Below are 24,854 nucleotides of genomic sequence, written 5' to 3'. Positions count from 1 at the left end.
AACCACAGATGACATTTACAAAATCGCAGCTGTGTAGTCTACACATGTGTTTCTAAAATTAGTTTATGAAGTCGAAATTCCAGCAATCACGTAAGTTCTAAAAAAACAAACAAAAAAACCTGAACCGATACAATAAATAGCACATGTGCTTCTATGGTTTACCTGTCTATCTAACTGCACTATTTTACAATATTAGTTGACAGAATTAATCCATGCCATTACACATATACTAGGTATAAGGTGAGCACAGTTGGATCGCTCTACAACTGGCTACAAAAATAACACTTACTGTAGAAACACAAGGTATGTGCAGAGTACAGCTTGGTAAATAATTCTAAATGAAGAAAGTGAATTAAATTTCAGAGTTTTAACATTTTAATAGTTAATTCAAAGCTTAGAGTAACACCGACAACTACGCTCTTCGGGTTGAAATCTAAAAATTACAGCAGGACTAAACAGAGTGAAAGTTAGGGTGCAACTACTTATTTCATGGTAGTGATGCCTTCATACTATGTACAGAGGTAACTGAAATTATAGACACATGAAAATGCAATGCATTTTGTAAGACTTTGACATACAGATATATAGATAGGGATGTTTTTGGCTACATGTGAAAAATGTCAAATATACTTGGAAAGGTCGTAAGACTCCAATAGCTGTACGTATATGAAACATTTGTATTTGTGTGTATACAATTTAAACTGTCTGAGTTTGACGTGTTATTTATTTTTGTTTCAAACCTCTGACACACACCAGGTTTCGAGCGTCATTGTGAGCACGTGCGAAACCTGACTTTCCTGAAAGTGGGGGCAATCATAAATAAAAATTATTTGGAAACGACGAGAAAAAATATTTTGCTAAAAATAATCAAAGTGGGGTGACACGTTCTCTTTTTACCCTCTGAGTTAGGAAACGTCAGAGATCGAATGTAAGAATTTGTTTTGATTTTAACAGTAAGTAACAAGGAAAGCAGTGAGTAAGGCGAATGTTGTGGATATTAAAAGTCCTGTAGACAAACATCGAATGTCACTGCCTCGTTGACGTAAGTACAACTTTTCGAAATTCGACAAAATATGCAATTGTGAAATTTTACTCAATTCAAATTCTTATGTAACCATAAAAAACGTATATCTGGCCACTAAGATGCACTCTTTCTGAAAATTATTCTCAAATTTTCGACCATCTCGATACTATGAGTACTCCCCAAAATTTCAAAGGTTTCTTAAATCAGTTGACTTTGTTTACGAACGTACTGGTAACAGAACGACTTGGTGAACATTATACGAACAATACCTCATCAGATTTTGTAATAAAAAGAACAATGACTCACCCAAATACTTTTTAGATTGTCTACCTTTTTTTTACTTTTATTATTTTTTGAGGCATTTTGAAAGTTTGTTTGCTTGCAATTTTAGGTTTGTTTGTTTCAAAGCGAGAATCTAATTAGGTAGGTAATTTGGTAATTATAGCTTGTATTTTTCAAGATGAGAAATTGCACATTGTTGCAAAGAATTCGGCACTTTTTCTATAAAATTATCGTCTCATTAGAAATAAATGGTTCTATTTCAATGAAACAATTGTTAAACACATTTTTCAGTCGAATACAAGAGAATAAAATTTTCCAAAAATGATAGAAGTATACAAAAGACATGTTGATACGAAAAAAAAACAATTTTGTCTGAACATAAAAAATATGACGATTCAATTCACGTAAAATAAACCAAGAAAAACTTAGAACAATTGCCCACAGTAAAAACATCGTTCAAAAAATCTTCAATATTTATAAAAATTAGAGAAATTTTGCTGGTCGACTTTATTTGATTATCGCATTAAAGTCTTCTAGTTATAATGTTTCTCAAGCTACGCATCTTGTGTTTTATCAAAGTAATGTTGAATTTTTGCAGAACTCTATTTATGACTCGGAAAACAACATCAAAATTTAGGTTGTTTTAAAGCGAGAGTCAATGATTGTGGAGGTGAGACAATGTTCTGAATCCTTGGTGAACATCCCTCCTTCAATGGTTTGAACTAGTCATCAGTGTTTTTGCACCTGATAAAAGAATGATCAGATCTCACAACTTATTTTCTTAATTCGCAATTCAGAGACAAACATTTTTAACCATAAGAGCAATCATAAGCTAGGGCCAGATTAAGGGTTAGTGGGGCTCTAGACCCAAGTAATATTTGGGAATTATAATAATAACTCACTCTTGCCTCAATTCTACCAGTTGTATGAAAACCTTTTTTTTTTAATTTGGGTCTTAATATGGGACCTATTGTATGTTCTATAACTCAGTTAGAAGTGATCGGATTTTGAGGAATCTTAATGGACACCTGTGGACTATTATTTCTCATTGTCCTGCCAAAAATGCCCTGTTTCCGTAGAAAACGATCACACAGAAATGGCCCCCCAGTGGCACAGCGGTATGTCAGCGGACTCACACCTTCTAAATTCCGGGTTTCGATACCCGTGTTGGGCAGAACACAGATAGCCCATTGAATAACTTTGTGGTTACTTCTAAACAAAGAAAAAAAAACACATAAATGAGTTCTCCACCAAAACCTGGCTGATATATACCAATACCAGTTTCGGTATATGGAAATTATGGGATGGACTCTTCAAAGAATTTGTACGATTTACGAAACAATGTTCAGTCCAACATCAAATATAGCGTATCTGAGGGAAAACCGTTTTTTCTTTTTTAATTTTGCGCAAAGCTACACGAGGCTATATGCGTTATCCATTCCTCATTTAACAGTGTAGGACTAGAGAAAAGGCAGCTAGTCATCACCACCTACCGCCAACTCTTGGACTACTCTTTTACCAACGAATATGAAATTGACCGTTACATTTTAACGCCTTCACAGTTGTAAGGGCAAGAATGTTTGGTCGAGTGCCCTTACCATCTGGCTTTGTCAAGCCTAGTGACAAACGAACATGTCTCAAAGTTATGCCATTCAGGAAGGTAAACTCCAACGCGTTAAGTTTCAAAACGTAAAAAACTACGTTTAGGTTACCGAACCAAATACATTGAAAAAACATTTTAAAGTTACAACAGCACAAATCATAACAATATGTAGATTTAGGATTTCTTTTCTTCTACGTTCCTCTTAATTTGTTCATTGCACATTCAAAATCAGTCATGTAAAAATAGCATTTTAGATCTATCTTCTGTCTCCCAGAAATACTGCCCAAGAGGCCTTTCGTATAGTACCTTAATTTTTCAGTTGGTCTGGCAGATAAAAGATTCCTTGAAACACCACTTTTAGGAGTTTAAAAATTTGGAAGTATTATCCTGCAGATATAAATGGCGTTTCAGATTATCTTGCGCCGTGTCTTATTGGAAACAAACGATATATCTGAAGTTCTATTTGTACATGTCTCCGGTTTTGAATCCGAAATGATTGATATGGGGAAAATTTTCTGCAATTAAAGTGATTTTTATCACAATTCTCAGGCCCACTGGTTATCCCTAAAACTTCCAACTTTTGGCGTTCAAACTTTAAATTCTACTATATTTAAATTTAACATACAGAGACAAGTTAATTAAAACTACGTTATTGCTTTATCAACCATAGTTCTTATTTTTGCAAGTTCCTGTCACTGGACTCTGAGATGTACTTGTACTGTTGTGTATTAAAAGTAAAAACTCGTTGTTTTTATTGATTTCTTGATCACGCATCTTTTTAGTTTATAAATATACAAGCCTGAGATTTACAATACTTCTTTATAGTAATTTAAAGCTTCAAGTTTGTCTTAAAACTTAGTAGTCTGTGTAACTTAAAATTACTTAAGAAATTCCTAAAATTAAAGTTTAAGATAAAATTCTCTTTAGTAGCCTAACTAAGTGGTACAAACAAGAGAGAATCCTCAATAGTCTCAGAACTTGAAATTATTTTAGGCGGAATTAGAAAAAATTAACATGTGAAACCTTTGTTTTCCCTTTTATTAGCTATACTTTTCTATGCAAGCAATTCTGAACGTAGGGCGCGCGTATACCCGATTCGATTTTATTACTTATCAGGACCTCCACCAACTTACCCTCAAATAGAAATTCGCTAGGGCAAGTTTAGAATAAATTGCTCTATAAACTTTGGGCGTTGTCAAGTAAAACAGTCGAAAGGGTTTGACCTTCTAAATCCAAAACTGTAATTAGATCTCAAATCGGTCAAAAGATTACGGAGTTGTGAGCTGAAAAGTTGTACTTGGTAAAAAAAAAAAAAAAAAAACAAAATTTAGAGCCGTTCAGCCCAGGCTGAAAATATTAATATTTGTTATCTTTTCTGTCTTAAACTATTTTCGCTTCCAGGTGGAATCTTACATTGCACTATAAGAACATCACTAGTATCTACATGTTGCAATTTATATACAGCATTTTAACGAATGTAATTGCTATTTTCATGTTAACACCATTTATTAACTAAGTAATACCATTTTATTGTTGTAAAATAACCATTATACACGTATATCAAAATAAAACTAGGGTGGTCTTACAGCCGTAAGTAGAATACTTATCGCCACCTAGTAGACCTTTAAGAAACTTTTTGTATATTATAACTCTCAGATATTCAACTTGTTAGTGATGAAAAACTGTCACGTTTACACACTACTAACGTCATTGCATCTGTCTGTCTGTTCTTTGTTTGTTGTTTTTTTTTAATTTGAGTAAAACTACACGAGGGCTATCTGCGCTAGCTGTCCCAAATTTAGTAGTAAAAGACTAGAGGTAAAGCAGCTAGTCATCACCACCCACCACTAACTATTGGACTGTTCTTTTACCAACGAATAATTGGATTGACTGTCACATTATAACGCCCCCACGGCCTAAAGGACGAGCAAGTTTGGTGTGACAGGGAACCAAACCTGCCGTATGTCAGGCTTTCTGATTGGTAATCGGCCTGGCATGGCCAGGTGGTTAAGTCACTCGACTTGTAATCCGAGGGTTCGAATCCCCGTCACACCAAACATGCTCGCCCTTTCAGTCGTGTGGGGGCGTTATAATGTTGCGGTCAATCCCATTATTCGTTGGTAAAAGAGTACCCCAAGAGTTGGCGATGGATGGTATTAACTAGCTACCTTCCCTCTAGTCTTACACTGCTAAATTAGGGACGGCTAGTGCAGATAACCCTCGTGTAGCTTTGCGCAAAATTCAAAACAAACCAAACCAAACTTAATGACAGCCCTGGATTAATCATTAAGCAAAATAAGCACGTGCTTAGGGCACCAAAGGAAGAAGAGCACCACAATATTTCCCCTAGCTATCATGCCCTTAACTCTTTCACTGCCACACTCAACTTTAGTCGATGTTTTTGTAATTGTCCTTATCTGTCGTGTTCGACTTTACTCTGCATTGTTAAAAAAAGTTTAATTTGGCTCGGTGAGTGACTAAAGTTTCGAGAAATTACTAAACCATGTATTTGAAGTAAGAAGTCATTGATTTGCGAAAGACTACTATAAGGAGCAGTACAAAATGTTGATAAAACTTCAGGTTGAAGATGATCGTATGTTATGATGTCTGACCTTGAAAAAATATTTTTTCTCAATCATTCCTCCTGTTGTGGCTATTTATAAGAAATTATAGACAGTGGAATTGTTTTGTTTTACCTTTTACTGCTTTATTCAGTCACATCTACAGAAAAATAAGAGTATAATACCACAGAAACATAAGTCAAACGAAATCGTGACAGATGTGTAGAGAGACGTAGCTAGTTTTATGTTTTTTCGGCTTCTGTTTTCGTACGTTATGTTTGGGTTATTGTCTCGTTTGTTTTAGTTCTATTTGCGTTAGTATTCATTATTCAAGTGTGTGTTGTGATATTTTATAAGTATTTCTCACTGAAGCTTTTCTGAGCCGTAATTTTTTTTGCTTCAAACAACTTGCTGTAAAAAAACCTACTTTGTGTGTGAGTAGCAATGCCACCGTTCATAGATTACATGTAACTTATAAGAGTATTTGGGCATGTACGTATTCCCTTGTGATTATGTAATAATATAAACAGATTTGAAGCTGAGATTTACTTAGTGGATAAATAATATAAAGGTGCCCAGTCTCAAATGTAATTTAAGACCGGGCACCCTTGTTTTTAATCCACATTCATAAATGGTCAACAAAATTTTGCCAAATATGCCATTTTTAGACCCAAAAATGGAGATCACAATTATATTCTCCTTACTTCTTCCTTGATCCTATCCTGACGTCATAATGCCCTGAGCTGGTGATATATTTTATGAGACGAACGAACGAACAATCCAAGACAGAAGCACAGAGACAATGACGACAAACTTTTAGGTGTAATTCAACTATTTTACGACTATAAATTCAGATCAGTATGTGTTCTATTACATTTCTGAAAAGCTGGGAAAACAACTGACTGATCGGAGCAGTTTAAAAGCGATAATTCGACCTTTTAGGGCAAACGGCGTAAGACGTCGACATTTAAGACAACATGATTCTTAACGTTGTTATGTATACACTATACTACTAGTAGTAGTACAGTGGTCATACAAAGATACTCTAGAGAACCGACAAATCAACAAAATCAAACAGGATTGTCTACAAAAGTGCATGAATTGAACAAGTTAATGTGAGCAAGATTAGTACTGAGTACTAGGCTTAACGTTAGTGGCCTCAGTTGCAATGTATTAGCATTAGGCCTAACGTTATTGTCACACAGTTCTCAGTTAACAACACTAACGTTAGGCCTAATGCTAGTTTAGCTTAAGTACACTGGAAACACCACTGTAGCCTGGAATAATGAAGTGGACGACTCCCAATTTAAGGCCGTCGTTTTGAATTTGCCTTCGCATCCAGATAAAGTTTCAGACATATGCCTACTTTGTTGACGCATCTAAAGTCTCCAGGTCAAAACTGAGTTTAAAGATGAGGTTACAACTCACTCTTCAGATAGTTGATTAGGATTAAAGTACTCTAGCCTAGGCCTAACCCACTATTTAGTAGCTCAATGTGCAGTACAGTTTGAAATTGAATATATGTACCAGTACAGAATGATCACTGTGTATATAGGCTACTGCAATGTGTATTGTTGATCACAAATTGTTTTGGAATACTTTTTGGCTCACAATGTATTTGCATATTACCATTGACAGTGCTTCTTGCATACAGCTACCACAGCAACAACCTTAATGAAGCTTTTGCAATGACTAAAAACTAATTCTCCTAAAATGGAATGAAGCCAGTCTCGAACGGTTTTCAACCAATCGGAATGCAGCAAATCAATAAAGGTATTTATGAATTCATGTTTATGTGCTGATGGACCTAGGTCCTAGGATAACTTTCTAACAATCTTTGTTTAAATGTAGACCTAGAGTTTAGTATGTTTGACTTCTTACCAACGTTGTTCTTTTAAGAATTTCAGTGTTTTCCTAATCATTATAATTATATATGATCCATATTCTTTTGTGTTTTTTATTTTATTTTTGTTTCTATATTTTTAAGACTGCAAGATGAAACGTGTTCAATTAAGTGGTGCACAAAAGAGAAAACTGGCAAAAAAGAACCAACAAAAGGCCATGGATTTAGTGGCCAAGAATGGAAAGCTGACTGATTTTTTCATTCAACTAACACAACATGATCTTCCAAATCAAAACCCATCTCCCCCATCAGAAGTCACTTGTACTTCATCTAACTCTGATATGATTCAAGTTGAACCAAGCTCTACATCTCCAAGTACCACTTTGTCCACTTCAAGTTGATGATGACGTTGAGGTGTCACAGGCTGGCTCAACTGGCACAAGTCTCACAACCTGATCTCACTTTGCCTGTAAAGTTTTCTGATATCTCTAGTGTTAATGTTGATGCAAGTTGCTCTACAAGACAGTCTAAAGTTGAAATAGTTGCTTAAAATGAAAATCTACTGGAACTATGGTAAAGTGTTTCAGTCTACAAAAGATGAAAAAACTAAAGCAAAAGATCCAGAGTTGTGGCTTATTGGATTGCTTGTGTACCCACTGATTGTCAACACTACAATGGGCCATTTGGCAAATCAATCTTACCGGACTTTCAATAGTAGCCAACGAGATACTGTTCGCAAAAACTTTTATTTGAGGTAAAAGCCAATGGTGAGCAATACAAGAAAGAGTGGTTATTGTATTCACCATCAACAGGGTCAGTTTACTGCTTTGTTTGTAAACTTTTTGCCCATAAATTTTCCTCACGTTTTGTTGAAAGAGAAGAGTTCAGTGACTGGCAAAATACTATTGTAATTGATCATCATGAAAGAAGCACTACTCACCGATACTCTATGATAAAATACTTAACTTACAGACAAGGTTTAGGCTTGCGACAAGAGCTGGATAAACAAATTAAAGAGGAGTGCAATTACTGGAAACATGTCTTGGAGCGTGTAATAGCTGTTATTGGTACGTTAGCTGAACGTGACCTGGCTTTTCGAGGAAGAGATGAAAAATTTGGTTCACTGCATAATACATTTTTTAGGGCTGCATAAGTCAGTTTGATCTATTTTTAGTAGGGCAGATTTCGAAATATGGAAATTCTGTGAAAGGAAATCCTTATTTGTCCAAAACTACGCGTTCATTGTTAATGAAGTAAATTATTCTGGTTATTTTAGCTTGTCAGTTGACTCGACGCCAGATATCTATCACATATAGATCAGTTAACAGTTGTACTTCGATACTTAAAAGATGGGCAGCCTATTGAACGCTTTTTAACCTTTCTGGAAATGAAAAGCCATACCGGTGAGGAAATGATAAACCAGGCATTGCAGTACTTACGTGAAGTTTGCAAACTTAATTTTTTAAAATGTAGGTGTCAGTCTTACGACAATGCTGCTAACATGTCTGGGCGTTATAAGGGGATGCAGCAAAAGATTTCAGAATAAAATAAGTTTGCCATATATGTGCCCTGTGCAGCCCATTCACTTATCTGGTAGACCGAAGTACTGTTGACTGCTGTCAAGTGGCAATTTTTACCTACAATGCATTTGCTCTATTTATTTTTTTCAGTCTCAACCAGCCGGTGGAAAATTCTCAAAGCTTGTCTTGGAAATGAAAGTATGTTAAAATCCCTCCCTGATACTAGATGGGAGGTACATGCTATGGCAACAACAGCAATTTTGAAGTATTTCTTTAAGATTTTGGAAGCTTTAGAATGTCTAGTTGAAGACAAGTCACAAAAGGGAAACGCTAGAAGAGAAGCAAATAATATTGCAAATAAGATGCAAGGGTTAGAACTTGTTTTTATGTTGATAATGTGAGATGAGATTTTGCAAAAGTTTCATAAAGCAAGTCAAGCTCTGCAAAATGATGATGTGAACTTAAAAACATGTGCAGATATGTATGGGTCATTAGCTGACCAACTACGCACTTTAATGGATGACTCTGAAAGATTTGAAGCAGTTGGGAAAGAAATACTACCAGATGTTGATTACAATGCAGCTCAAACTCGCAAACGTGTCAGAAAGAAGGTACTCAATGACGGAGATGCACAAGAAGTAGATCTGAATGCCAGAGATGAATTTCGTATCACCACCTTCTACACAATTGTTGACAAATCAGAAACTCAGATGAGAAGAAGAGGAGAGGTGTACAAAGAAATAGCAAACAGATATTCTTTCCTAAGTGATGTGTCAAAGGATGTCATTTCATCTGCTGAGACTGAGAGGTACTCTCAGTGTTCCCAAAAGCTAATTGATGCTTACCAAGAGAACTTGTACACTAATCTCTCTACCGAGCTTCAGTAGTTTCATTCATATGTGTGCCATAAGTTCAGTGCAACAAAAACTGTAAAAAACCAGAGCCAGTCATGCTGAACTGTATAAAATAATTTCAGAAAACAAAATTGAGTGTGTGTTTCCAAACGTAGACATTGCGTATATTTTTAACATTAATGGTCACAAATTGCACAGCTGAGCGTTCATTTTCTCAACTCAAGCATATCAAATATCCCAACAGAACAACTATGCGACAAGACAGGCTGGATGCATTGTCTTTGTTAAATATAGAAGCAGATTTGTTACGCCAAATTAGTTTTGAGGATTTGATCAAAGACTTTGCAATTAAAAAATCAAGAAGAAAACTTTTTAAATTTAAGTAAATATTAAGGTAAAAGTAAATAATTTGCTTACATGATATTAAGTTCAAAGCGAGAATTTTTTGAATAAAAGGGTTTTGAGTAAATTTTTCATTTTTATTAACATCAAAGTGTGAATTTGTGAACATCAAAATGAGAATTATTAACTCAGAGTGAAAACAAATATACAGTAAAAATAACTTTTTAAATATCATTAAACAAAGAAGTGATTTCTCTCATCATATCTAAATAAAAGGCATCAGTTATTGCTTGATTTTGATCCACGCCCAATCTGTTAAAAAAATAAAGTTTTTATTTAATATAGTTGTGGGGTCTGACCTGGAAGAAAATTGAAAAAGGGTTATAAATTTTCGAACTTTTATTTCATTTTCAGCATTTATTGAGTCTTAATGTCTTGTTAGTTAAGCAATGGAGGGGCCGAGGGGGCCACCGTTGTTGGGCTGTGTTTAGGGCAGCAGTTGTCCTTAATCCGGCCCTACTTAATAGTAATGTATTTTAATATTAGTATATTGAAATTAACATTGTTAAAGGTTTAAATATATCAACAGACTTAGTGTTTTAAATTTTACTTGTGGTAACATGTTCCCTTACCTTTAAAGTTTGGAAACTAAACAAAAACTTTATTTCCCACCCATTCCAGCTGTCTCCAAACTTTATCTTCTAAAACATGGGCTTCTCAATGTGGTAATTTTCAATTTGTATATGGTAATTTCTAATAAATTTCAAAACTTTAATATTAACACATCTAGCCTTCTGGAGACTCAGCGGTAAGTCCGAGGGTTTATAATGTAATGCGGTGAGCAGAATACGAACATAAACATTTACTTTTGTGCTTAAAAACAAAGTAAAAAATCTATCTGGATTGATGAAACCTAAGAGCCACTTTTCTGATACATCATAGGCTAAATTATCAAGGATATTTAGTGAGAAGGTTCGTTTTCGAATTTCGCGCAAAGCTACACGAGGGCTATCTAAGCTAGCCGTCCCTATTTTAGCAATGTAAGACTAGAGGGAAGGCAGCTAGTCATCACCACCCACCGCCAACTCTTGGGCTACTTTTTTACCAACGAATAGTGGGATTTACTGCACATTAAAACGCCCTCACGACTGAAAGGATAAGCATGTTTGGTGTGACGGGGATTTGAATCCGCGACCTTTAAAATACGAGTCAAACGCCTATAGACTAACAAAATAGGTGAATTACTAGTTCGTCCTAAAATGTACAATTTTGTTAACGTTAAAATAATGTGAAAAAACAACGTTGTGAAGTCAGTACAAACTGTTTGGCCATTTTATTCCGTCAGTTACACTCTAACGACAATGAAATTTATATTTTGTAAAAATATTTTGCGTAATCTGGCTTAATGCTGCTATCCTGCTTCATTATGTTTTTAGCGTGAATATTACGTTATGCAACTCATGGTCTGGTCATAAACATCCCACAATTAAAGTACACACATCACTGACTTAGAACTACTGACAGGTAGAGAGCAGAAAAATTAACAGTATCCACCGTATACACGACTACTCTTAGTCTTAATAGTGGGATTGGCTCCCACTCTTACAACGCACACACAACTGATTTATTTTGTTCGGTATCAAACGCAGAGCTACACAATTGACTATCTTTGTTGTGCCAAATTTGAATAATGGATCATCACGCCTGCTGATGACCGCTAAACACTGACCATAAACTACTTAGAATGAAGAAGATCCAAAAATGGTCGTTTTTTGTTGCAAGGAGTGAGGAACAAATTTCAACTCGTCTTGTTTGATGATTTTCAGTCAATTCGTGAGGTAGCCGTTTATAGAATGTTTTCACTTTACAATTACTTCAAGATGTTGAGAAACTGTTGAATAATGAATATTACATCTGTTGGCAAGTTCGCTTACGGTTTGGGGTATCTGATTCAGTTACGAACATCAAATCTTCCTCGTTAATGGCTGTCTGAGGGCGGCCCTAAAGCTCGTGCCACCAGAGCGAATTATTTTAAACCAATGTCGTGTTGAGTGCTCACTAGCTGTGACATCACCAAATGCATGATTGATATTACAAGCCGCTGTCGTCGCATTTTGACCAAGTTTTAACTTGTGCAAGAAAATTACACGAATATCAGTTTTATCCGTGGTGATAAAAACAACACGATTTAGTTTCTCAAATAAGAAAAATAAAGTTAGCTTGAAATGAATTTACGACAATGCTTCTCTTTCAGCCATTAAAATTCGAGTTTCAAATTTGCACATGAAAATTCGACATTTCGTATACAACATCCTGATAGATAGTGGAGACATTCTAAGATAAAGAGTTGAGAAGACAGTATTGATGAGTGTTTGGATAAGAAATGTAAATGAAACGTTTGGCTAATATTAATATTCCAGTCCATAGATGCTGGCTGGTCTAAGTTCTTTCTGATGCATTTTTGGACATTTAATAGCATGAAATGTCTACCTTATTTTCTGCTGTGGTTGCCGGTACACATTAAACCTTTAATTAATGTTCCAATGGTGTCCAATTCTTATTCTTCTCATATTGCGGGCAAGAACTTTGGATGCTGACCACTATCTACGATTGGCCCCACCTAGTTCGTCTATTTATATGTTCTACCATAAAACATATACCTCATACCATATAATTCGCAGTATGTGATCCACAATATTGAGAATCGGTTTGGTTTGTTTTGAATTTCGCGCAAAGCTACAATCTGCGCCAGCCTTCCCTAATTTAGCAGTGTAAGACCAGAGGGAAGGCAGCTAGTCATCACCACCCACCGCCAACTCTTGGGCTACTCTTTTACCAACGAATAGTGGGATTGACCGCACATTACAACGCCCCCACGGCTGAAAGGGCAAGCATGTTTGGTGTGACGGGGATTCGAACCCGCGATCCTCGGATTGCGAGTCGAGTGCCTTAGCTACCTGGCCATGCCGGACCCAATACTGAGAAATTCAGAAAATATTTACTTTTACAAAGGCAGTATAACTTACTAATGCGAATTTTGTTTCAGTCCTCCATTATTCCCCGAATACTTTTCGTCACCATTTACACTAGCAATACAAGGAGTTTTTATTAACTGGAAGAGTTTCATAGTATTCTAAATTTACAGCATACACCTATTCTCTCAGAATACTTACTGGTAACGTTTTAATTAGAGAACAAAAATAGCTAGCTAAAAGTTCTTGTTTAATAGACTCACACAATTGAAAACGAAGAGAAATGTCGATCTAATGTTTTAATTAATATTAGTTTAATCTTCAGTTAAAAGAAAACAATCAAATATTTGTTTTATAAAAATTCATATCTTGGTTTGCCTGACATTTTGGTTAAACTATCACAGCTCCGCCATCTATTAGTCAAGTGGCAAATTATATTTATGTATTTTTTAGCAAACTGTTTCGTATATAAATTCTCCCTCGCACAACAATTAATAATATTCAATTTTACAATATTACAGTGAAACACTTTTTATAAGCCTCTATACGCGAAACATAGATAATCTTTACTGTTTTACTAATTTAGTAAGAGAACAAGAATTAAACTAATAAAAAAATTATTTATTGATTTCATTGCAGATAAACATCTAGAGTTAAATCACAAAACTATCTATGAACACAATGATCAAGCTAAGGCGCCTGCTTTTTGTGCTGCAGCCATTGCAGCTTCGTTAGCTTGCATTTGGAATTCTTGGAATCTCTGAGTTATTCGTTGATTCATCTTCAGATACTTTTCCATACAATTCATGGCACACCTATCCTGTATGGACACAAAAACAAAATACACATTTCTTCTGAAACCCATTCTCTGATTTAAACTACATTTATACTCCTTAGATTCAACCTGTGAAGTGGGTTACTCATAACTATGTCAGAGAGGTAATAAAAGCTAACCTAAAACTGTACCTAAGTGCACAGGATGGACTAAAATTATATTTCTTATTTTAAAGTTTAATAATTGAATAACAAAATAAATACAACCATGCATTTTTAACACCTTGTAGCCAAATTTAAAAAGTTTTTATTATCATGTTTTTTTCACAGTGAGTAGTTCTACTCCATTAAATGGCAATCAAGCAAGAAAAGGCTCAATGCATCATTTAGCTTGCAGAATGAGCCATTTCTCTGGCCTCTGCATTCATGCTACTAAACTTTATTTGGGGGTATGTTAAGGACATCATGGATCACACACACCAATACCAAACATCATGAAGCTAAAGACCAAGATAATGGATATTATCACCACTTTATCTGTGGATGTGTTGTAGTAAACATGGACTGAAATAAAACATTGATTACTGGTGTTGAGAGCCATTAATGGTACTCACACAGAAGCATACAGACATGTCAATAAAAGCTGTTTGGGTTTGGGTATGAGATATTGTAAACTGCTTCATTGTAATTAATTAGTAATTTAATTATTAAATTTTAATATAAGAAAGGTAATTTTAGACCACCATATATATTTCTCAGAAGATTAAACACAATAATTTTACTTTCAAGTGTAATAAGAAAACAAGAAATTATAATACTATTTTGTTCTGAAATCTGACTGTAGTCATTATATTCTTTAAATGCATTACAACAATAAGTTTGCTTTCTTCTCACTCAATTCTGTCTATCTGATATTTTTATCTCACATTTTTTTTATTGTTTGTGCAGAACTATTTTGTCACAGCTACTGAACAATGAGGAAACTGTTTATGCAATGCTTGTCTGCAAACACTTTCTTTGCCAAATAGTAGCTGTTAGACAATTATGTTATTGTTATATATTCTATAATTGTTTTTAAAGAATATATCTCTCTCAATATCTATCTATATATATATATATATATATATATACACACACACATATAGATATCTTTCTACATCTGCTTTATAGAAAAAATGGACTAATACAGTACTTTTCCTTTCTCTGTTGAACTAGCAAAATATGGCCACAATTTGTAAATTAATACTTACACATCTGAAATCATAATTTTGTAAAAAACACAAACACACACACTGAGCAACAAAAACATTAAACAATTTTGTCAGTTGAATGTTATTTTACACATATTTCATTATATTTTGATTATTAAAGAGTGAAATGAAAAACAGCAGTTTCTTGGTGGAGATCTCTGTACCTACTTCTTTATCTTGAACTTGGCGAACTGTAAAATCATGGACACAGTCTGTGAAGCACAATTCAGATAACTTGTTGTAAGATATAAGGAAGTCTTTAAACTGAAAACAAAGGAAATACGTTTCAAAACAGTCATAATTAAGAAAAATGCATCTCATATATTAAAATATTTTTAGATGAATGAATGACATTAAACTTAAGTGTTGCACTGTATTCTCTAGTTTATCCACTAGCAAGTTTGTTACTCCAGATGAACAACTATTTTTAATGCTTTTGAAGCATTTCAATATACAGTTTTTAAGAATATGTTTATTTCTTATTTGCAAAAAATGCACAAAACCACATGTTAACACACAATTTCATATACATTACTTTCATAAACAATTTACAATACATTATATATGGAAAATAACACTGTTTTAAAACTATGATTAATTCTAAGGACTTTTACAAGTACACCATAAAACTTAAAAGTATTGATAATTATTGACTGAAAATATGAGTATTACTTACTTTACCTCTCAGCTTAGTCTTTGAAATGTTAATTAATACAATTGGTTCTTATAAATAGTTAAAACATGGGCAAAAAATGTGCTACCATGATAATAATTAAGATAGTTCTGTGAAAGAAGATTCATGTGACCAGTGAGAATAACCAGAAGATACTTTATTACTTTTGTAATGTTTACTTCCTGATGACATCTAATTGTCTTAGTTTAAAAAGTACAGTTACGACAGAAAGTGTTCATACCCCTGCGCCGTGAGTAGTTTTTTCCTCATAACTTAAAAAGTATCATGATTAGGACAATGAAACTACAGTATATTATAAATATTATACTAACACATATCTACATAAATTTTTATGCAAATTGAACAACAAATAAACTGTTTATAAACAAATAACCAAACATAGGAGGAGCAGAAAGTGTTCGTGCATCTACTTTAATGGTCAGTTGTGTAGCCTTTCAGGTGAATTACTTGGTGCAATCTCTCCTCATAGCCCTCCATGATTGTTTGATAGTACTCAACTGGTATTTTCTTCTATTCTTCTTTACAGAAGGCCTCCAACTCATGCAAGTTTTTCGATGACGCTGATGAGCCCTGGTCTTCAACTCGTGCCAAATGTTTTCAATTGGGTTGAGATCGGGTGACTGCAATGGCCACTCCAGAACGCTTATATGGTTCCTCTGCAACCAGGATTGCACATATTTCGATGTGTGCTTAGGGTCATTGTCGTGCTGAAAGATCCAACAACGCCCAAACTGCAAGTTCCGAGCATCATTCTTGATATAAGTGCCTAATATATCAACGTACTCTTCTTTTTTCATGATTATTTGACGCGGTGAAGGCTGCCTACACCAGAAGAGCTGAAGGAACCCCATAGCATGATCGAGCCACCTCCATGTTTAACTGTAGGGACCGTGTTCTTTGGAAGATTTCGTTCCTCTTTCTTACAGAAAATATTACGAACATCATTGTAGCCAAAAGGCTCGATTTTAGTCTCGTCTGACCAAAGAATACTCGTCCAATAGGTAAAGGGTTTATCCACATGCTTTCTTGCATACCTCAATCATGCTTCTAAATGAACAGGCTTTAAATCTGGAGTTCTACGAGGACGGCATGCTTTGAACCCAGAAGAGCGTAATATGTTCGTAACTATAGAGATGCTTACTTCAACCCCAGTTTCCCTTACCAGTTTCTGTATGTCATAAACGAGGGTTCCTACTAACTTCTCTGAGAACCTTCCTCTTGGTTCTCTCTGGAATTTTGGTGGGGCGTCCAGAACGAGGGAGGTTAGCAGTTGACCCTATAAGCTTAAACATGGCAATTATGCTTTGAACAGTAGATTTCGACGCATTAAGTTGTGTAGCAATACCGGAAAGAGGCACACGAGACTTGTATTTTACAATAATTCGTTTTTTTAAATCTCTGGACAGTTTCCTGTTCACCATGATGTCCAATCAGATAATGATGGAGACGGTGCTAAATTGCCGTAAGTACATTTTTTGCTGGCTAAATTCCAATAATTATGAACCCAGTGTCTAGTTCTGGAATGGTATAATGTAGTTTATTCGCCAAACTAAACAAAATTTTTCAGGAATATCAGTTTTTTCATACGTTCTGAACTGTACAAACACTTTCCGCTCCTCCTATTTTTGGTTATTTTATTATAAACAGTGTATCTGTCATTTAATTTACACAAAAATTTATGTAGATGTGTGTTAGTAAAATATTTATAATATATTATACTTCTATTGGCCTAATCATGATACTTTTTAGGTTATGAGCAAAAAAACCACTTGGGACACAGGGGTACAAACACTTTCTATCGTAACTGTACCTTAGCAGCCTGGTGGAGAGGAATCAATTATATTTTACTACTGAGAAGTGAAGAGCTGTACACTGAAAGACACTGAAGCAAAAGGGAGGAACTCATATTCATCTGTGAAACAAATGTAAGTGGTGTAAAGAGATATAAAAACTGGAATGTTTTCTTAGGTATGTTAGGACTTCTTAAGTGTAGTTAAAGCCAATGGGAACTGTAATCTATTTATAAAAACTGTTTTTAAAACAAGATAACACTGAAGAAAAAAACAAAAAAAGAAAAGTTGTTCTCTGTAATAAGATTTAGAATTATTACTGGTAGAATATATGGAATAAAGAAAAGTTAGAAAAAAAAGAAGGAAGTGTTTGAAAATAAATTAACAACTTTGAACAAAAAATATCAAAATATGGAAAATAAGATGGATACTGTGCAAAAGCAAACAAACAGCTTGAGAGTATGTTAATAAAATTATGAACTAAAAGATTAGAAATAAATTAACTTTTATGAAAAATGAAAAGAAAGAAAAGTTAGCTGCATAGAAGAGATAATGCTACTTAGTTAACTGAATTTTGAAAGTGAGGATGATAACGAACTGGAAAAATGAAAGAACATAAAAACTGGCAAAAGAAAAATTAGAGAATCATAAATCACTTTTAAATTCTTGAGACCTGATGACAGACAAAAAGTCATCAATGTTGTTGAAAGTGAAAAAAAAGACTGGAAGTGGAGTTTATGAAGATTATATTTGCTAAACAAGACATAAAAGGATAAAATTTGGAGAGAAAACAGTTTAGAAAAGAAGGAAGTTTAGCTTCTTTTAAATTATTATAAATAAATATCAGGAGTGAACTCATGAGCTGTATATAGTTGAAAATAATTGTTATAAAACGAAAGGGGGATTAAATGTATACAAAATAGAAAACTGGTCAGGGCCAAAAGGTTTCTTACACAAACTTTACTGCTTAGAATACTGTAGAATCGAATAGATGCTGGAACATGAGGTATTGGATTAATTTATTAACAAATAAAATGTCATTGCACTATATGAAACATGAAGATTGGGAAATGATAAAAAGTACCTGATAAAGGAATATGAAAGTTATAATGTACCTACTATTTAGTAACTCTGGTAGTGCCTCAGGTGTTTTAATTTTATAAAGTTATAACATACCTACTAGTTAGTAACTCTGGTAGTACCTCAGGTGTTTTAATTTTATAAAGTTATAATGTACCTACTATTTAGTAACTGTGGTAGTACCTCAGGTGTTTTAATTTTATAAAGTTATAACATACCTACTAGTTAGTAACTCTGGTAGTGCCTAAGGTGTTTTAAAGTTATAACGTACCTACTATTTAGTAACTCTGGTAGTGCCTCAGGTGTTTTAAAGTTATAACGTACCTACTAGTTAGTAACTCTGGTAGTGCCTCAGGTGTTTTAAAGTTATAACGTACCTACTATTTAGTAACTCTGGTAGTGCCTCAGGTGTTTTAAAGTTATAACGTACCTACTATTTAGTAACTCTGGTAGTGCCTCAGGTGTTTTAATTTTATAAAGTTATAATGTACCTACTATTTAGTAACTCTGGTAGTACCTCAGGTGTTTTAATTTTATAAAGTTATAACATACCTACTATTTAGTAACTCTGGTAGTACCTCAGGTGTTTTAATTTTATAAAGTTATAATGTACCTACTATTTAGTAACTCTGGTAGTACCTCAGGTGTTTTAATTTTATAAAGTTATAACATACCTACTAGTTAGTAACTCTGGTAGTGCCTCAGGTGTTTTAAAGTTATAACGTACCTACTATTTAGTAACTCTGGTAGTGCCTCAGGTGTTTTAAAGCTATAATGTACCTACTATTTAGTAACTCTTGTAGTGCTTCAGGTGTTTTAATTTTATGAAGTTATAAAGTATGTACTGTTTAGTAACTCTGGTAGTGTCTCAGGTGTTTTAATTTTATTCAGGTGAAGAAATGCTTATAAACAAATATTTAAAACATTTAAATCTGGAGTTACAACTGAACAATTTTCTAAAGAAGGCTTTTACACTACAGTTGTTATATTACATCACTTGCTTTAAAACAGATGAATGGTATGAAAGTAAACACAGAATTGATATATTATATGAAAAACCTCATTGAATCAGAAGTCAAATATAAAAATTTGGAAATTAAAATTATTGGAGATTTGGAAGCAAAAATAGCTAATAAAGAAGTTACAGAAATGCAGTTTTTTCCAGTGAGTAGGTATTAGGGAAAACAACATAGCTGATATGAAAAATAAAACTGAACAGCAGTTCCCAACATTTTCACCATCAAGAATTCTCCTTTTTATTATTATTTCTTTTCCACATAGACCTCATATATTTGAAAAATTTCAGTTACCCAACAAACTATTATAATTAACTAATAACTGTTTCATTTTCCCATTTGTCACTATGAAATAAAAGACAAATATAACTTAGAGTACAACTAAAGACGGCAGTATTAAAAAAATTACTTGTTTAATGACGTGGTATTACCTTTGTGGAAGCCAGGTTCGACACCATCGAGATGGAGGGAATAATTTTTTGGATAAGACAGTAAATGGCTTTGGTATGTGTAAGAACAATGAGTTTATCTTAGTGACTCTTTTGCAGAAAGGAGAGATGAATGAATATGGAAAAGTTACATGGAATGATTGAGAAGCCAGTATAGATAATATGCAGATATTTCTGAAAATTCCTAAGCTTTTATACAGCTCACTTGCCCTGGTATTAATGGTATGACCAAAAAAAGTTTTCAGTTAAATATTGATATATGTCTAGATCTGTATAAAATGTTTCTGTTTCATAGTGCAAAACAACTAGGTTATCTACACCAAACAGCTGGTTTTAAAAAAAAAGTAAAATTATTATAAAGTATAAAAGGAAATTAAGTTAAAACAAAAACAGTGGCCTAATGTTAGATAAAAACTTAAGTATAATTAAAAAGTTCAATAGCCCTTAAAAAATTAAAAACATTTGTAAGGTAGACAATGTCAGGGGTAAACTTATGGTAAAAATGTCTAAAATGGTGCCATTGCTTATGGTTGTAACAACAACATCACAGTAAAATATGAGCTATTGTGACTTGAATGTCATACAAACCACATGTTAGTGCATCAGTCCCAGATAAAAGAAAAAGATGAGTTAAAAAATTGTGATCAACATTCAACATGTAGCCTAGTTAGGACAACTTCCTACTTCCGATCCTTACAGAACAAGATGGTCAAAGTCCAATAGAAGGTTTTATCTGGAAAAGCTTGTTATCTCACATTGCTCACTACAAGTCGATTACCAACTGGTGTGGAGCAAAGACTTGGATACAGGACCATAGTCATGTATGAAACAGGCATGATAGTGATAACACCATCAGACTTAGCTGCAGTGTCAGTGAGTTCATTCTCACAAATACCAACATGACTGTGTATCCAGAAAATCCAGATAGAAACAGATGATAAAGAGAAATGGGAGAGTCAGTTTTGAATATCAACAAGACCAGAGTGAGAATTAATTCCAGGGCCAGTAGAGAGCTAAGCAACTCAGCATAAATAGTACAGTTCATTTTCTGCATAGCTTCTACATGATCCAGGGCAAAATAAATGGCATACAATTCAGCAGTGAACACAAAAACTGTAGAGGAAATCCTGCATGCAACCACCAAACCAATGGAGTTAAAAGAGTGGAGAGGATTAATTCCAACTTTACTATATGTATCTAGATGAAAAGTGGCAGCTAGTAGTAAAAAGTATAAGTCAGAAAAACATCAGATATATTAGAAAACTATGTGTACTCATATTTGCAAATATGAGAAATTGAAATACACGAACAATGTTCACGTGAAGAATAAAGATACTATTGTCCATCATGTAGTTCCCATAACCGATTAGCCCTGAGGGAGCCACCCCAAGGCAGCCTGTCTACAGGAATTCAAGATCAGTGGTGTGTTAGGGTTGGATCCCTCAACCACCAGGATCCTCTCCTCCCCTTTATGGTTCACCACACACGACAAACACATGGATGTATATTCAGATCCCAGAGGAGGTAAACTGGAAGTACAGAACCTTATCTGGGAGGTCTCCTCACCACATACAGGAATCCACCTTAAGGGAGTATAAAATGTTAAGTTTAGTTGTGAAAAAAGGTGAATTTTCTGAACAAAGGAATGAAGCACAATGATATGTCAGTTAATTAAAGAAAATGTGAAGTGAGTCATCACAATAACTATAATGGAAGATAGTGTTTTAAAGTGATGGAAATTTCTTTTACAAAGATGACAGAATCAACTTTAAATAACTAAGCTAGGCTTCCGCCTAGAAGGATAATTTTTTAGTCTTGGATGGTTTTCCTTTATTTATTCTGCTCAAGTTTCAGTCTAAAAAGCTTTTGTGGTTTTTATTGCCATCCACACCATTAATAATGACAAATGACCAGAGGCGCCCCCTAGCGAGTTGAAGAAACAAGAAACGTCTTTAAAAACTACTACTGACTGTAATCTATATTTTCTTTATATATGTATTTTTATGATTTCAGGGATATGACAACTAACAAATTAAATTTAAAAAAAATATATTACTCAGCTGTGCTAATGATTTTTTATTTTCATTTCTTATGCTACATGTTTGATTCTGCCTGTGGTACACAAACAGTAATCAGAAAAAAACCTGACTTTTGTCAAACCAACATATGGTCTGTATCAAAGTGGAAATCCCAAGTATCATTTGACATGTGTTTGAATTGAGATCATGACAACTCCTAGATCAGATAAAAAGATGTCTAAACAGTTAGATATATAAAGTTTGTTTTCAAAAGAAGTTTGAAGCAACAACATCAACTAATTGTGGGAAATCCACTTCCAAAAGAAAAGACAGCTTTGAAGAAACTGAAGCTTGCAGCAGTGATCAGACTGTTGGTGTGAAAAAAAATATACCTTCAATTTTCACAGAGTTGTTAAAGAAACTTGGTTTTCACAGTTTCCTTGGCTGGAACATGTTTCCCAACAAAATACATTTCATTGCAAATTATGCAGGGACAACAACAAGAAGACAAATATTTATGCTACCACTGGGAAAACTGCTACTAAGCCTAAAAAAGACGACATGGTGAGGCATGCACGGTCAGAAGATCATCACAGTGCAGTAGCATCACAAGTTTTGAAGAAGGATATGTCAACTGTTGCTGTAAATGTGTATGTGAGGTGTAAAGGTAGCATTCAGGCACAGTTGGCCACATTACTTGTATAAGCAAAGGAAGCCATCCCAACTATGAAGTTTCATTCCCTCCTTTTACTACAAGTATTCAATGTAAGAATATTCTTCATTCTAGTATTAATAAGATACTTTCTGTTTTCTACAGTATTTTCTTAAAACAAAAGGTAATTTGACAATTTTCTAAAAGTTAAACATTTTGAAAATATCTATCAAAAATTAAGTAGCTAGCCAACTCTTCCAAATATCTTTGTTAATTACTTTAATTGGTGGTCTTATTTCAAAACACAAGTTCTTATATATTTTTAACAGGGAGTGACTTCTCTAAAGAAACTACAGACTCAGTCACAAAGTGGAACAGAGAGCTTCATATACACCCACAGCCAGTCTCTGGATGATATGTACAGTGCCCTAAATAATGTAGTTCAGGATGAAATGCAGGCAGACTTTCAGGCATCGCCTTTCCCATTTTTTGCTCTTGAAGCAGATGAAGCAACTGATGCAGGAAACATCTCTATTTATATCAGGTATCTTTCATCATTAGGTGAGGTTACAAGTTGATTCCTTGCTGTGCATGAGCTGACCAACACTGGGGCTGATTATATATACAACATAATGTATTCAGTCATGGCAGACGAAGGAATGTTTGATGTTGACCTGGTTGGACTTGCAACTGATGGTGCAAATGTCATGGTGGGAATAAAAACAGGTGTTGCTACAAAATTTAAGGAGGAATGCCCCTGGATAATAACAAGTCATTGTTTGGCACACAGATTACAGTTGGCAGCTGAAAAGGCAGCAAACCAGGTGCCATGCCTTATGAAGTACATTTCAGTTTTGAACCAGTTTGAAAAAGTCTGAAATATTCTCCCAAGTTGTGTCAGGTTCTGGAAGAGAGCAAAGCATTGCATGGAGAGAAAAGTAACAAAATCAAGCAAGTGTTCTTCACACGATGGCTCTCTTTTAATGATTCTGTCCAAGCACTAGTCAACTGTATTGCATCTGTGATAAGCTGCCTGCAGGTCGTAAAAATGGAACGTGGTACTCCAGGCCAAGCCTTGCTACATGGTTTAGTTCAGCAAATGTCATGTTACAGCTTTGTCATGATGACACATTTTTTGGCTGACGCTGTTGGCATTCTTGGACTTTTGTCAAGATCTCTACAGAGAGCCAATTTATCTTATGATCAGGCTAAAGCAATTATTGATGGGTCAATTCTGTCACTGGCACACATCCCTGGTCCTTACATACAGACTGCACTGAAAGAACTCCCACAAGCTTCTGATGCCAGTGGTTACACTTCTTACAGAGGCCATGACATCAAAGATATTGATAAACAAATGAAAAGTACAGATCAGCTGCTGAGTCATTTTTTGAAGAGGTGATCACAAGACTACAAGTAGCATTCCCAAACACTAACATCACATCATTGTTTTCAATATTTAGCTCATGTCACAGCAGAGCAGTATCTGATGAGGATGATCTGAAGAAACTCATCCAGCACTTCTTTCATCATTGAGGATGAGGCACTGACTGAATGACTGCTACTAAGGAACATAATGGAACATGATACTCACAAAAACAGAAACATGAAGAGCTTCTACAAGGAATACATCCACCAGACCCGTCAAACTTTTACAAATCTGTCTCAGCTTGCAGCAATTGGATTAATAATTCCAGTTACATCTGTTGACTGTAAGTGGGAAATTAGCAGATACAACAGCATAAACAGATGCCAGGAGCAGTCCATCTGTGGTCAAAACAGAAATGATACTGAACTTATCCATGGAGTCCAAACCTTTAGATCATTTTAACTTCGACTATGCATTCAGATACTGAGTCACTCACAAAGACAGATGTGGGTACCATTCCCTGTTGAAGAAATGTGCTTTGGAACCTCAGGTTTCAACTTCTACCACATCTTCTATTGAGAATGATTTGACTGAAGAGCTGCCATTGGATTTATCTACTTACTAGTCATGCTACCGTATTATAGTTTTATGTCATTTTTTTTGTTGCTGTGCTATTTTGAGAAATGTATCTCTATTTTCCTCTTTATCATGTTTATTTTGTTTTTTGTTTGTTTTGTTTTTTTGGCAGGAAAGATTGCTGG

At 34.5% G+C, this 24,854-nt stretch overlaps 2 protein-coding genes across 10 annotated transcripts in view; one reads left to right on the top strand and one right to left on the bottom strand.

The window, feature by feature from the left end:
- Positions 1-913: 913 nt before the first annotated feature.
- On the top strand, positions 914-24,854 carry LOC143226074 (uncharacterized). 5 transcript variants are annotated; one of them, XM_076456523.1, is made up of 2 exons: positions 914-1,042; positions 23,054-24,854. In XM_076456523.1, exon 2 carries the CDS (start codon positions 23,773-23,775, stop codon positions 24,124-24,126), a length of 354 nt encoding a protein of 117 aa, XP_076312638.1. In that variant the 5' UTR covers positions 914-1,042; positions 23,054-23,772; the 3' UTR covers positions 24,127-24,854. The 5 variants fall into 5 exon arrangements, 4 of the variants coding, with proteins under 4 accessions (XP_076312638.1, XP_076312640.1, XP_076312642.1 ...); XR_013014279.1 differs by lacking the exon at positions 23,054-24,854 and adding an exon at positions 14,113-14,660 and having other exon boundaries at positions 964-1,042; XM_076456525.1 differs by lacking the exon at positions 914-1,042 and adding an exon at positions 17,480-17,644.
- The window catches only part of LOC143226075 (mitochondrial import inner membrane translocase subunit Tim9-like), a 43,645-nt gene continuing 32,391 nt past the window's right edge, over positions 13,601-24,854 (bottom strand). For all 5 annotated transcript variants that reach the window (XM_076456530.1, XM_076456529.1, XM_076456532.1 and 2 more), the window contains exons 3-4: positions 15,194-15,289; positions 13,601-13,821 (exon numbers count right to left, since the gene is read on the bottom strand). In XM_076456530.1, coding sequence (XP_076312645.1) covers positions 13,687-13,821; positions 15,194-15,289 — 231 coding nt within the window. In that variant the 3' untranslated portion in view covers positions 13,601-13,686. The remainder of the gene's footprint in view (positions 13,822-15,193; positions 15,290-24,854) is intronic.

Source organism: Tachypleus tridentatus, chromosome 9 (genome assembly GCF_004210375.1).
Source record: "Tachypleus tridentatus isolate NWPU-2018 chromosome 9, ASM421037v1, whole genome shotgun sequence".
Classification (NCBI taxonomy): domain Eukaryota; kingdom Metazoa; phylum Arthropoda; class Merostomata; order Xiphosura; family Limulidae; genus Tachypleus; species Tachypleus tridentatus.
This window is presented reverse-complemented; position numbering and strand designations above follow the sequence as displayed.